Raw genomic sequence first — 15,465 nt, 5'->3', positions numbered from 1 at the left:
TAATTTTAATTTAAATAAGTAAGAATATATATTAGTTATATATATATATATATATATATATATATATATATATATATAGATTACATTAAATTACAGGATTGCCACAGAAAAAAAATTTTTTAATTCCCTGACTTTTCCAGGTTTTTCAAGATGAGAGAGAAAAACTTTCCAATGTAAAATATGTAGATTTTAACACATTTATAAAGAGTTGTAGGAAATCTAGCCTATATTATTAAAAATAACGCAAAAAAAGGTTTAGTAACATATTAAAATTTTGGGTGCAAATTCGAGCCAATAAAAAATAAGTTAGTATTGGAAAAAAAGAATGCAGTTACGAAAAAGGGCGATCAAATAAAAATATTGAATAAGATATAAATACAAATTACAAAAATTTGTTCATAATTGACGCACCGAAAACAATATTTGACTCCATATAGCCATTAATTTGTACTGGATTAATTATTGTAATTTGTATTTAGCATGAAGAGTCTTTAATTCAATTAATTTTGATTATTGTTATTCATTTATAAAATATAAATTTTAATTATTTTATTAAAATCGTTTAAAGTGTAAAGCAAGTTTTGAATGTATTTCACTATATACCTCAGATGTAATATTAAATTATAATAATTATCTGGAACAGTTTCAGAAAATTCCAGACTTTTTTACATTTTCCCCTGACTTTTCCCGGTTTTCCAGATCTGTGACAACTCTATAAATAGGATAGAGAACACATGAATAATCAAAACTTAGATGTTTCGAATAATACAATATACATTCTCTGTTAAATCAATTTATTCAAGATATGATTGCGCGCCGAAACATTCGAACATCCCTATATTAAGATCTCATGTTCGAACTCTAATTAAAATAATATTTTTCGCAATATAAGTTCTTTACAGTTTTTCTAATTTAATTTAGGCAGAAATAATTATTAGCGTCCCAGATTGTGTTGAAAATTCGAAAATTTCGGCGCACCTTCCAGCAAACGAGAATGGAATGAAATGGATTAAAATGGATTTAAATTTTCAGAAATACGGATTCATAAATGTTAAAATGAATCCTTTTCAATCTTGAATGCATTTTTACTCATTTATAAGAATGGCATAGAATATATTTCTATACTTTTCAATCTTTCAAAAAATAATATTACAGTATTTTGTGTGTGTGCATTGTGAATACTTCTCAATTCAAAATTGTGAATAGGAAATGCAGTTTTGCAATCAAGTGAATCTAAAAATAATATCGGTCATTTCTGTGTATCATGAATACTATTTAATTCACTACTTAATTCAAAATTCCGAATAGGAAATGAAGTTGTTCAATCTAGTTAAATCTAAAAATAATATTAGCCATTTCTATGCTATTATGAATACTGCTCAATTCAAAATTCTGAATAGGAAATGCAGTGTTTTAAGCCAATTGAATAAAAAAAAGTTTTTCTTTTAAAATGAGCCATGAATGTTATACAATTCAAAATTGTGAGTAGAAAATCCATTGTTTCATTTAAAAATGCACCATGAATGCTGCTTTATTCAGAATTATAAATAAGTTTTTCGTTTTAATTCAACTGAGTTAAAAAACAGTTGCACCGTAAAAATGTATTAATTCTTACTTCATTTAATAGTTAAAAGAAACAACTACATAAAAAACTACGTAAATATGTACATTAAATGTTACATATATAAATGCCTTATTTTTAATTAATAAATCAATTGCTTTTATGTATATTTTATATTAATATTCCTTTTATTATACAGCTAGTATATTTTTTGTATTATAAGTTTTAAAATAATAACTATAGAATTTCATGTAATTACTACTTTAATTTATTTAAATTTTTACATGTATAAAAATTTTTTTATATCGAATCCATTCCATTTTTATGGATTTAAAATATGGATTCGGATGAATTGAAAATTTCCAATCCATTTCAATCCATTTTCGTTTGCTAGGCAGTTATATGTGCGATAAATTGACTTAACAAAGAATATATATTGTATTATTCGAAACTTCATCACAAACTTATTTAAACTTTGACCGATCATTGACGTTCTCTATCGTATTTATGTATTTATATTTTGATATAATAAAAGTAAGAAACAGCCACTGTTAGATGTCCTTATAAGCATTAATCTTTTCATTATTATTTTATACATATGTATGTATGAGATCTACTTGTTGATTCTGTTACAGTTAAAAATTTATCATTAAACTGTTTATAAGACAAAATAAAGTGAAACTCTCTCATGCCTGTTTCTACCAATGCAATTAAATCTCGGTTTAACTAACTCTTCATCTTTTTCTAATTCTAAGACTTCAAAAAAGATAAAGAATAAAAATTAAAAACTTTGGTAGAACTTTGGTCAAGAGAACCGAAATGCTTGCGACTTTATCGACTCTCGGATTCACACCTTATCGGCGCCCGGAAGGGCAGCTTGCCGTTTATCGGCGAGCGATGGTGTCACGTGTGCGATACAAAATTAAAAAATAAACAGAGGATGCACAGAGAGAGAGGCTACACGGGAACGATGAACTCTGCGTGTGTGTACGTCGTGCAAGGGCCGACGCCCCCTTCTCAAGGCGAGCAACTCTCGCGAGAGAGATTGCGGAATTTTTTTTATGTCGGCCATGTTTGCCGTTCGTCGGTTGAGCCCTTCGCCCTTACGTAGCTTGCCTAGGACCTAGCCGACTGAACCATGGGATTCTGCTCTACGTTTACATTACGCGCGAGAAGTAAAACCAACCGTTTTACATCCCCGTAGCTTATATGAATGCTCGTTTTAGCTATCACTTTCCATTTTAAATAAAATGAGAGCGTAGAATCTTCTGCAACTTATCTTAGTAATGTTAACAAAAAAACCAATAAATATAAAATATAAATTCTTCGTCAGTGAATTTATTTAAAAGACATTAATAAGAAATTTAAAACATTTTTTTGCAAAATTTAAGAATAAACAGCCAAGAGATTGTATCTTTATATATTTTAATGCAATTTTATTAATATTCTGCTTCAGGTTTGGAATTTAATAACTTTAATATTCTCTAATAAATTTTAATTTAAAAAATATCAAGTTTATTTAATGGAGTGAATGCAGTTTAATAGAATTCATCAGTTTTATTAATCATAAATATTAAATTTATTGAAATTTGTTATAATTTATTTTATTCATTAAATTTCTTTATTCAATTTCAATTAATTAATTCACAATTAATTTATTTTACCTTACTTAATTACCTAATATAAAATTAGGCTCACAAGATACACTCACACATTGAATATTGATACTCTTGTTATAGAATTCATCGTTCCTTTGTAGGGCACATATTAAAAAAAAGAAAATTATTTCACACTCACCATTGAAAGGCATTGAAATGGAAGTAAACGAGACCCAGTCCATACAGAAATGAAGCATCCTTCCAGTAGTCACCTTTTAAAGAGTAGAATTTCTGATACGCTGACATTGCTGTATCAAAAAAAAAGAGGATAGTCATCAGAGCAGGTTTGCTCGTTAATATAAATAAAACGAAAATTGTTTTATCCAAGATATAAGGTTTAAAAGTGAGAGAAAATATACGGTAAATCAATGAAATTTGAAGCCCTAGGAATCCCTCCTGTCAATTGTTTGGACAGGTTTCCCAACTGTCGATATGATATACATATCTCGAGTTTAAAATTACTCAGTTAAATTCTTTATTATTTGATTCATACAAGTTTTTTTAGAATAAAATTTATTTAGAATAAAAAAATAAATAAAAAAGATAATCTCATTTGCTTGAAAGAACATCTTCAATTATAAAATAGAATTTGAATTAAATGACTAATATATAATTAGCCTAAATTCTTTTTCAACAGACATAAAACATTCTCAATTGTTTTATAGAAAAAAATAATATAGAAAGGGAGAGCTATATTTTTGCTATAATCTTACTATCTCAATATCTTCTAATATCTCACTAATTTAATTTATAAAACAAGTACTTATTTCTTCTAAATGAAAAAGAATTAAAGGAAACAGTTTTGTTTGCTTGACAAAGCGTCTTCAATTGTAAAATAGAATTTGATTTAAATGAGATTCACAAATTGATCTGAATTTTAAACAAATGTAAAATATTCCCGACAATTTTATGACAAGATATACCATAAGAAGGAAGTCATACCTTTGCTATAATCTTCTAAAAGTAGATGAAAGTGTCCCAGCTTGCAGTATGTCTTGGGATCGATGCTTATTCCCTTATCCTCATCATCATTCTCCTTGGAGTCATCCGGGCACGTTTTTGTACTATCAGCTTTCCTGCGCTGTCTCTCCGCCTGGGCCTGAACCAGCATACGCTCCAGGTATTTAATGGCACGCACCACCAGGGTCTTCCTCTTCGCCTGCTCCGGGGAGTTGAGCTTGAGGAAACCGAACTGCCGGCTGTGCATGCACACAAGAGAGAAAGTGCCTTCAGTTTCACGATGTATTATATCGCATTTACGCGCGCATTCCGTCCGGTCGAGAGACTCGTGCGGAACGCATGTGTTTACGTCGATCGTTATTATCGGCGACCGGGCCGGCGATTTAATAATCAAGACGCCGGCCATTCGGCTCCGCGCGCGCATTGTTATCGCGGCGAGATTTTGCGACAAGCCCACGGAATGTGGTACAGACGGAAACGCGAAAACGGTGTCAGTAGGTTGCGCACAAGCGCGCTGTCAAATGCGCTTTTCTAGGTTATATATCAGTGACGTGATAGTCGTGATACTCGTCATCTGGACGGAACGGAAACAGCGACATTAATCCCGGTCGCGGGAGACCGGGAACACCACGGAGGTGTACGTGGAACCGGGTGGAGTTAATCACCTGTCCAGCTCCGACAGCGTCTGCAATTCCTGCGGCGTGAGGTTGATGTCGTCGGTGTCCTGTGCCATTTTACACACGCTCTGTCGCGGTCCCGGTAAAGACACGCGCGTCACACATCCGCGACCCGCGCGAGACGGATATCACGCACGCACGACGACGACTCCGAAACCTACGACGAGGAAGTCGCGCGCGCGCGCGCGATTATACGCGAGTCAATCCCACGGCGCCGTCACCGCATCGCGAAGAGTTTATCAGCGAGATGATAGTGGTGGCGGCGCGGCGGCGGCGGCGGCGGCGCAACAGCGACAGCAGCGACAACGGCAACGACACGAACTGCACGTGATCACGTACGAGCGACATGAAGCGAGTCGCGCCGGCCTGACCGACCCGGCTCACGAAATGCCGACGAATGCCGAGCATGACCGAACGACGCCGAGTGCGGCCGAGTCAAGGCAGTCATTTCGAAGTTTCGAGCGCGGTAAATTTGAATGCGATAAAATACGAGAAAAAATAAATTCACTGCTATTCAATATTAACTATTTTTTTTAAGTGACATTTGATTGTCGAGAATTAACGATGAATATACATATATCGAGAAATAGATATTTCAGGCAAAAATTGCGATAAATTTAATTGATATTTAAAGTGACTAAGAAACAAAATATCAGATATTAAAATATAAAAAGATTAAATATAAAAGATTAAATATAGATAATATACTATAATAGTAGTATTTAAGTTATAATAGATATAAATATTAAGAAGAAAAGTTTCAGCAATTCAATTAATAAATTAAGTTAAAGTAACTAAAAATAGAAATATTCGAATTTAAATGTAAAAAAGATTAAATAAAAGTAGATTTAAATATATTGTATATTAAAAAATGTAAATACTACAAAAAAAAACAATAAATAAATTTCAAGTTGAAGCAAGAGATAAAAGGAAAGAGGAACAAAGACGAGCAAGGTGTAGAAGGTGCATCTAAAACGAGCAAACTTGATTCTCGGGAGCCGTTCTGGCTCCCTCCAAATTATCGTATCGTATTTACGTCAATTTACATTCGATCTGACGGGTTGCTCAACTGACGTCGTCGCATCCGTCACCGTCTGCGAAAATTTATTGTCGAATAGGTAAATTTCATACTTTATCGAAATGTTCTGTAGATCTAAGCAAAACGTTTCTGTCCGCGAGACGACTCGTCATACACCTAAAAACACGCTCGATACTCATGCCGAATAGAAGTGTCTTCCGCTCGAGAATAAGGAAATTCTTCAAACGGTAGAGTCTTTTATCGTTTAGCTTTTCCCCGGAATTCATTGAATGTTACAGCGATTGGGAATTTACGGTTGAGATTTCCTTGATATTCCGCGACATTCTTTTCCTTTTTTGAGAACAATCGCTGTGACTTCCTTCCGAAACTTCGTCATCGATATAATTACGTTTTCATTTACTTCACTGCGTCACAAATCCACAGAATGAGGATAACGTCAACTTGCAATGTCTGTTTTCTCATGTGATCCTTTTGTTACTGAATAGTTGTTAACCTTTAAGTAGGTAGGTTAAAGATTCTAAAACTTTCAGAGTGAAAAATCTCACTTTTAAAGATTGAAAATTGAATCACTGTTTTCAACTTAGTTTTCAAGCTTAGTTCAAAACAAGATTTCACTCTAATAAATTTAGAGAAAAGATATGTAACAAGTAGGGTACTCAGAATACAAAATTTTAATTCTACAGTTATACTTTTTACTAGTATATTATGCTGTTGTGGTTAAATTTACATTTACAAGCCTAATCTATAATGTATTCTTCATTTCCCGTTTCATGCTTTTTATCTATTACCTTTTTCCTTCTTCAATCGTTTTATCGACAATCATAGATGTTTTCTAGCAAGGACAAAATAAATCATTTTTAGTCCTCGTTTAACATCAATAAACAACAAGAAAGTAATGATTTCACTGTATGTTTCTTATCGCTTCTGAAGTTCAACAATTTTTATCTCAAATGACAGAAGACGAAGAAACAGAAGCAAAAAGGCAAGATAAAAATGTGGGAAAAAGCAAAGAGCAACAGAAGCAAAGAGCACATTGTAAATTAGACTTCATGAGATAAATGAATGTAAAAATAATAAACTTTAAGACTTCTGGGCAATACTTTTTTGTTTTTCTTTTCCAGAATAAGATTTTTAAAAAACTATACTTGGAGTACTGTGGCTATCTCATTTACCCACTTAAAGGTTAATAGAACAATTATTATTAGGACTAATCAGGGATTTATTATTTTTTATTTGATTTACTCCAAATTTAAAGATAGAGTTGATAGTTGAAACATCTTTTTGTATATCAGTTAGGTATGTGAAACTTTCTACATTGATACTTCTTTCACTCACATGTACAACTTTTTAAGCATAGAATTTATGTATATACAGGAACTTTTTTAAAGTCATACTTGACTTTATGAGATCACTGAGCAATGTTACATGAATTCCAATCTTTTAAGATATTAATTCTTTGTTGTATTTTCACATTCTTCTTTTTTTTCAGGACCAAGATGCCAATACCCAAAAAGAATAAAGAAGACGCGAACAAGGAAGCCTACAGTAGTATAGATGCCTCACAGGAAGCCAAATCCTTTTTAGAAAAAATCATGGGTGATGTGAGCAAATCTTCAGCGACCAAACAGATCATCATTGGTACCACATCAGGATGGTACGCATTTTGTGTCTTAATTGTCATAATTATTTATTTCTCAAATATCTGAGCATTTAACACTTATTAGGCAAACCTTCCATACTAACTGCCTTGTAACTTAGGGTAACTGGATTCGTCACCATGAAGATTGGAAAGATGGCAGCCTGTGCAGTTGGTGGTGGAATCATCATGCTGCAAATAGCTGCACATCAGGGTTACATAAAAATTAATTGGGACAAGATTATGAGTAAAGCCGAGAAAATAACAGATAAGGTGGAAGAAAAGATTACCGGCGAAGGACCAAATTTCATGGATAAGGTGAGACAAATGTCAGGTTGCTGCATAAAGATTTTGTAATTTCTCTGAGTTAAAAATTGAAAGTTTTCTATTTTTTAACTTCTTCCTAGAAACAATACATATTTTTTAAAATATTATGATTATCTTCCAACAGAAATTATTTCGAATCTGTAACTTTGTTTTCAACTATAACTTAACAAATTGCTTGCGTTTAATCATTTCTCATTGTAGGAAATATTTTTGCTTGTTTATAATTTTTTAGTTTACAAATTTTTTAAATGTAATGTTCCTACTGTTGTTTGCAGGTAGGGATACTGTGGAGGAAGAGTTCGTACATTGCCACGAGTTTTCTTGGCGGTTTCATTATCGGTCTATCTTGGTGAAGTAAAGAACAATAACTTTGAAGTTTTGTGCGAAAATGTGAACGAACATTTAGTATGTTGTCATCATACATATTACTGTTGCGTTTACAGTATCCATATTGAATGATATTAATTCAATATTAAAATTTAATACGGCAATATCAATCAATAACAATTAATATCAATATTAATTTTTGTCAATATCATTATACTTTTTGTATAATCCCCAATAAAAATATTTAATAAAATTAATTATGGTGTGCAGATTTTACCAATTCCGCTTCGATGTAACACCGAGTCACTGATGAACATTATTGCATTCCAGGCCGAGAGATTCGTCGATAAAAAGCTGGATAAAGCCGAGCGATTGCTGAAACAAGGGAAGACCTATACACGGCGCTGGTACCACATGTTGACCGGCGGCGACGATAGCTTCCAGCCAACGGAATTCCATTTCTTTCTAGTCTCGTATGTGGCGGGAGTCGCGATCGGTATCGCCACAGCTAACTAGGTAATAAGTTGCTGCACTCTGAATGCAACCAAGAGAAAGATCGACATCCATGTCGCGTCAAAAGACAGCTGCTCCACTATTGACGCACATGACAACGTCGTCGACGAGTATAACAATACAATCATGGACGAGGTAAGAAATAAGATCAACGTGTTGAAAAAATGGGTCGCGCGAAGTACGCTTAATAATCCTAGATAAATACCTTTATTTTTTAGTTTGTCACTATTGTTAGCGATGAGTAAAACTTATTCATGCATTATAGAATTGCTTATAATATTTTTTCTTCTTTTAGAGTCTGAAGTAAGAATATACATAACGGAATAGTTTCAATCAAAATGTTTATATAAACTATTTTAAGACCAACATATTTTAAGATCAATAAGTAGAATAAACTTTACTCATTGTTACCATCTCTAGAATTAATACATCAAACAAATGAAAGTCCCTAATGTTTTCTAGACGTAAAATTGAAAAAAACTTATTTATAGCATTGAGGTTTATTGAAATTTTTGTATCGCTTCAGTATATTTATTTTTATTCTATCTTGTAAACGAAAAGAATCTTAGAATCTTGATAATTTTGCTGTCATTTGTATGCAACATGCAAATCAAAAAATATATAACACGTGCATAATGAAATGATAGAGGTTTCTTGTTCGTTCAGAATGCAGCAGAAATTAGTCATTCTAGGATGTAAATCGTTAAAATAATATTGTATACTCATTATACTATTATTGTAAAGGATTGTGATTCCAATTTTTCTTTCATTATTTACATTTAATTTGCTAATCGCCATATATTTATATCACATTGTTTGTACTTATATATACAGATCTTAATATGTATTATCTACAATAAAAATGATTGATTGATTAATGATATTCAAATGCAAATTTAACAAATTTCAATCACTTATTAGCAATAATCTAGCAATAATAGAAACTGAAATTTGACTTGTGTTATTAAATATATAGAAAAGCATTATTATATTATTGCCAAATGTATGTTTTTAAATTAAGCAATGTTTGTTAAAAGTATTGTGTTTGAAAGTACTTAAACTGCCCCTTATTTGACATAATTAGATAATAAAAATCTTTTCTAGTATAGTCAATTTAGAAATAATTCTTAAGTTAATGTCATAGATAGAATAAAAATGAATGATGAAACAAATAAATATATACACGTTTTGAAACAATAAATTATATATAAATGTATATACAATACGATATAATAGTATAAAACATTGTCTCACAGAATATCAGAATACTATAAATGTATATCGTACCTCAAAATCTTTTCAGACACTGCATTATTATACTCCTAAGACGTTTACGGATCTTTTGATCGCCGTTGCAGAAAATGTGCGTAGAATTATCTCCGATCTGAATCAAAGTGTCCTCGTCTTGCTGCAAGTAGACATTAATTCTCTTAATTATATCGATTGTGTTTATATAATTATCGAAAAGATTATTTTCTACATTTATATTGAAAAAGTCAATGAGATATCAAATCCTACCAAATGAATACTCGTAGAGGTGGGACTATGCTGTAATTTGGCTCCATGAAAGCCTTCCTGATTAAGCTTTTGCAGCAATTCTTGTGGATCCAGATTGCCATACTCATGCTTTCTCTCCTTCAGCACTTCCTCCATGATTGGCGCAGGCGAACCCAATGACATTTTCCTCTTTCCAGTCAGTTTATCCTCTACATTCTAGAAATGTTACAGATTTAGAAACGAAATTATATATAACATTAAATATATTGCACTTTTTTTCTCCCAGTAAATCTCTTTAATTGAAAATATCTTCTACAAAAGAGCTTGTCATAATATTTATCTTGACCGTGAAATTCATATTTATCTTTATACATATTAGTAATTACTTTTATAGTATACACGTTGTCCTTGACATCAAGTTCGCCGGTAACAGATGCGAGACTCAAGCCAGGCCGCACTTCACTCGGTACAATATTGCTAGCTAATTCCGGCTCAATAAACACACGGCCCTTCTTCCGCTTTAATGGCAATTTTATCACTTCTCCGCGTTTGAAAGTAATCAAGGGTTTTTCCTTGAACAAAGTAATTATGCAAGTTATTTTATATACTTTTTTTTTAATACATATACATATTTTATAAATATAGTAAAGAAAGAATACAAAACAGAGAATTGTAAACATAAATTGTATAAAAAGAAGAGAAATTTTTCATTAAATAAAAAACGTATAACTACCCCAATGGATTCGATGACAAGATCCGTTCTATGCGGTGCCATTCCGGGAGGCTGTGTGTAAACCTCCGGAATTACTAAGTGCTCTGGCTTCAAGTCTCGAATGAGTTTATTAGCCTGAGTAAAGTTCAGAGAAGTATCGATAGGACAGTGCACTGCTTTCATAGACAATGGTTGAAAAGGTGCGAGGGCTTCCAAATATGGAAAATCAGGTTCTGTAAGAAAATTATATAAATATAAATAATGTGTTATAAAGAAAATATTAATAAAACAATCGTATACTATATATGGATATACAAAAAGTACTAAGAAAAATACGTAGCTTGTATTAACTATTGCAATATTAGAAAGAGATATTTAATGTTAACTATATATTTGTCCTACGTATATTTGTTTGATATTTAATATTTATCTAATTTCGAGTGCTAGATTCTACATCCCACATATGGATTTTTAAATTCATAACTTGCATGAAGTAAGAGCAAGAGACCCTACAGAAATTTCCTTGGTCCTTTTATTAAAAAATGTATATGTGACAACCACATTACGTAAAATATTTATTTGCAAATATTGATAAAGAGTGAATTTTTAGAAAAGACTCAATCACCGGATGATGGAGCCAATGTTGATTGAATAATTTATTCTATTTCTAGAATTTTTATCCAATGTAGAATTGCAAATGCAAATTTATTACAAATTTATTATTTTTTGAATTATGTAACCTTACCGGTAAAAATTACGGTATGCAAAGGATTGCCGCCCCATAACTGCACGAAGTGCACGGCATCGCCAAATCGAAGACTGGGATGGCCGCAAAAGACGACACAAGGCTGTCGGTAATCACTGCTGAATCCTTCAGCGTATGTAGATGTATAATGCTTCAATCGAGCATTCTTCACGAGGAAAGCATGTGGAAACGGTTCCTCTGGAAGATAAACTTTGTTTTGTTTATTTGTTGATAGCCTAAAAGTAAAAAATGATAATAAAATACAAAATAAAAAAATAATAGAATGCAATACATCAGAAATATTTTAGAATCACTTCATTGATTATACCATTCAGCAAGAATATTTGAATAAGCCAAGGATGTCTCCGCCACAGGTGAGATGAAGAATAGAGGCACTTGCGTGAAGCCTGACTTGTCTAGATGAGTGCTCAGACACTCGAATAAGTCATACACGACACCGGAGGGATAACAGGGTATCAAGACACATCCACCAGCTCTAAGAGTCACAGCTGCAACATTTTTATATGGTAAGATAAAATCATTACTTAAATTATATTTTTATTCAAAAAATAACCAGGATAAAAATCCGAATAATAATGCACTTATATAATAAAGAAAACAATTTTGTCAGAAAAAAATCTCGTAAGAAAAATAAATTGATTTTATTATTTGTTTAATTCTCCTAAGGAATATAATTTTAATCAAGAGATTATCTTTTTGCTGGGTATATTGCAATTTATCAGATATTGAGATTATTACCAACAGTCATGCACAATTCCCCAAGCATTGTGTCTGGATTAGCAGTTGGCGTTTGCGTTAAACCTGTCAAAATCAACAGATTTGCGTGCTTCAACGTGACTTGATCCATGGGCTTTGGATGAGTAGTCAGTGTAGATGAACCACTGACAAAAGCAACTTTTTCGTGATCGCTAGAAATCAACCAATTACTACTACCTAAACAGAACCCCGAACTGATTGGTGTCACTGTTAAAGCACCGTATATATCCTGCAAGTAATTCGAATGTGATTGGGTCGTTTTTTATGAATCTTATGTTATCTTAATATGTTAATTTGCGTGTGTCTTAAACTTACTAGCTTTTGATCATATCCAACCATTTGAATGTTTGATAACGCCGAATTCACAGCCGACATGGAATAAATATGTTTCCAAGATTTTGGTTTAACAACTTCAGCTAATGGAGATGGCAACGTATGTAACATGTCCTTCCAATGTTTAGCCATTGTTGCTTTAGGAGTCCGCTCGATAAACTCTACTAATTCCTCCATGAAAAACCGTCCAATTTGCAATGTCGGTTCGGTAGCATATATTATACCTTCGAATTGTGTTTATAGATTAATGCATACACAGAATATCTGGCAACAGATGGAAGAAAATTAAAAAATTCTATAGATAATAAAAATAAGACGAAAATCAAGAATGAAATTGCAACTTCGATTTCGCTTCTTATTATAAATGTTTTAACGTTCATATATGCACATAAAAATGAAGTCAAATTCGCAATTTTATTATTTTTTATTTTTAACTTATTTTATCTAGAGAATTACTTTTTAAATTTTCTTCCACTTGTTGCCAAACACTCTACATACACTCTTTACCAAAAAAATTACAACCAGATTTAGATGTTGAGACAGTTTCCTCAATAACAGTGATACATACGACTCCAATGCATAAGACATTTTTCATAACTCTAAAGAGAAATTGAAATAATCCTGTGACATTTTGCCGCATCTATCACCGTTTCCAAGATAATAACCCTTTTGCTTATATCTGTACATAACTTTTATCAAAGTATATCATTTTGCATATGTTTGTTATACCTTTGAAACCTGTGCCTTCCGTTATGAATGGCAATGCGAGCATACATGTATAGTTGGATATCAAAATGGCATCGATCTCTGAGAAATCAATTATTTTCTCCAAAGGGGGAGTGAACTCTGGAACTGAATCTACAAAGACTCTACCGCAACATTCTTTCAGCTCCTTAAAATAAAAATAATTATTTGCAATTGCTGTTTAAAATAATTTAACAATTAATATATTGAAAAGGATTAAATAATTAAATTCTATCTCACTAACTCCTTCAATTTGCCAATCTTGTTGATTATCATTGCGTGGCAGCCATGTTGGCAAGGAATTAAATTTGTTGCTAGGTACCATGGGCAAAGGCATGAAATGCAAAATGGATTGCATATTCAAACCGCAATCCAACATCAGTGTGGTTCCTTTGAAAGTTAGAACCAAGCATGGCTTTGTTGGCTCACTGGATAGGCAATACTAAAAAAAAATCAAATTGTTAATTAATTTTTATAAACAATGTATCAATATGAAAGATATTGTTATTTTTATCTAATAATTCTTCATTATACTAGAAAGTATAATGAAGCTAATAAATTAATTTTATATATAATACAGAATACTTCTAGATAATGATTATTATTTGTTAAATAATAGAAACAATTCTATTTTCTGTCAAAGCGAATCTTGGTGCTTAGTAATATTAAAATTAGTAAATTTTTCAGTTCCATAAACTGCATGTCAATACAAATAATACTTAAAACTGGAACTCATAATAGCACAAATACATTGGAAATGTATCATAAATTATACTGATCAATTTAATAATGATGAATTTCCGCTAATTATTATTCCTCTAACAATCCTAGTTTCTCTATCAAATATATATATATAAATCTCTAATTTTTCCTCATCAAGAAACTTGCGCATTTTAAGGTTATATTTACAAACTTACTTATAAATAAAAAGCAATTGTAGCTCTGTCAACTATAATGACTTTTAATTGAAGTAATTATAATTACCAGCCTCATCTTGAATCCTTTATTAACAGGTTGAGAGACACATGAGAGTATATATATATCCGTTTTAGTCGACTTCTTTCATGTAACAAAAAAGCCGGTTTTTAGATGCCAAGTATATTTAACTGGTCGAATCTCATATTTAAATTTTCGAATTTTTGGTAGATTCGAGTTTTTAATAGATTTCTTTTTTTTAACTTCTTCTCGAACTTTCTACTTCTAATTCAATGAATTTAATTTAAGTCAAAATATATCACGTGGATCACATGATGTTCTTACCTATTCTTACCTGCCTACATGTTTTAGTTACGCCAGAGAGAAACCTGAGAGAGGTCTCAGGTGTCGACCTTTTTCCTTATCGTCGAAATTGCACATACACTTGATGTACCTCTAGTACATCCATTTTCATCAACTACGTGAGTACATATATTTCCTGACACTATCGATAAAATCGTATCGTCGAAAGTAGATGTGGTTCGTCTCTGTACTAAATCTCCGGACACGACGAGATATTATATTAAAGATCCTCGGCAAATTTATATTAGCAAACGAGAATTGGAGATTGGATTGAAATAAATTGAAATAAATTCAAATTTTCAGAAATTGATTCACGAATGTTAAAATGAATGCTTTTCAATCCTGAATGCATTTTTATTCATTTATAGGAATTGCAGAATGGAGAATATCTTTATGTCTTTTAATCTTTAAAAAATAATATTAGCTTTTTCTGTGCACAACACACATTGTTTAATTCAAAATTTTAAATAGGAAATGCAGTTTTTCAATCCAATTGCATCCAATTGAACCTAATTGAACGCAATTAGATCCAATTAAATTAAAAAAAAGTAATTCCCTATTTAAAACACGTATTCGGATAGAAAAAAATTTACAATCCATTTCGTAATAACTTCGTATAGCATACATTATACGAAGTTATACGAAGAGTCTTTTATCGTTTAGACTTTCCCCGGAATTCAT

General features: G+C 31.8%; 3 protein-coding genes across 3 annotated transcripts in view; 1 reads left to right on the top strand and 2 right to left on the bottom strand.

Moving 5' to 3' along the window:
- Window positions 1–4,912, bottom strand: part of LOC105621895 (histone demethylase UTY) — a 98,129-nt gene extending 93,217 nt beyond the window's left edge. Inside the window, exons 1-3 of the mRNA XM_012203332.1 lie at window positions 4,845–4,912; window positions 4,162–4,418; window positions 3,359–3,467 (exon numbers count right to left, since the gene is read on the bottom strand). Coding sequence (XP_012058722.1) covers window positions 3,359–3,467; window positions 4,162–4,418; window positions 4,845–4,912 — 434 coding nt within the window. The remainder of the gene's footprint in view (window positions 1–3,358; window positions 3,468–4,161; window positions 4,419–4,844) is intronic.
- Window positions 4,913–6,072: 1,160 nt separating this feature from the next.
- Window positions 6,073–8,701, top strand: LOC105621894 (FUN14 domain-containing protein 1). The gene is made up of 4 exons (XM_012203331.1): window positions 6,073–6,122; window positions 7,385–7,549; window positions 7,654–7,849; window positions 8,516–8,701. Exons 1-4 carry the CDS (start codon window positions 6,073–6,075, stop codon window positions 8,699–8,701), a joined length of 597 nt encoding a protein of 198 aa, XP_012058721.1.
- A 1,285-nt stretch (window positions 8,702–9,986) lies between these two features.
- Window positions 9,987–14,499, bottom strand: LOC105621892 (integrator complex subunit 9). The gene is made up of 11 exons (XM_012203330.1): window positions 14,491–14,499; window positions 13,751–13,948; window positions 13,492–13,654; window positions 12,745–12,986; window positions 12,412–12,658; window positions 11,981–12,161; window positions 11,653–11,888; window positions 10,929–11,140; window positions 10,582–10,767; window positions 10,217–10,411; window positions 9,987–10,106 (listed from the first exon to the last, which is right to left on the bottom strand). The coding sequence occupies exons 1-11, from the start codon at window positions 14,497–14,499 to the stop codon at window positions 9,987–9,989; spliced, it is 1,989 nt and encodes a 662-aa protein (XP_012058720.1).
- Between the last annotated feature and the right edge of the window lie 966 nt (window positions 14,500–15,465).

Source organism: Atta cephalotes (assembly GCF_000143395.1).
Source record: "Atta cephalotes unplaced genomic scaffold scaffold00038, whole genome shotgun sequence".
Classification (NCBI taxonomy): domain Eukaryota; kingdom Metazoa; phylum Arthropoda; class Insecta; order Hymenoptera; family Formicidae; genus Atta; species Atta cephalotes.
This window is presented reverse-complemented; position numbering and strand designations above follow the sequence as displayed.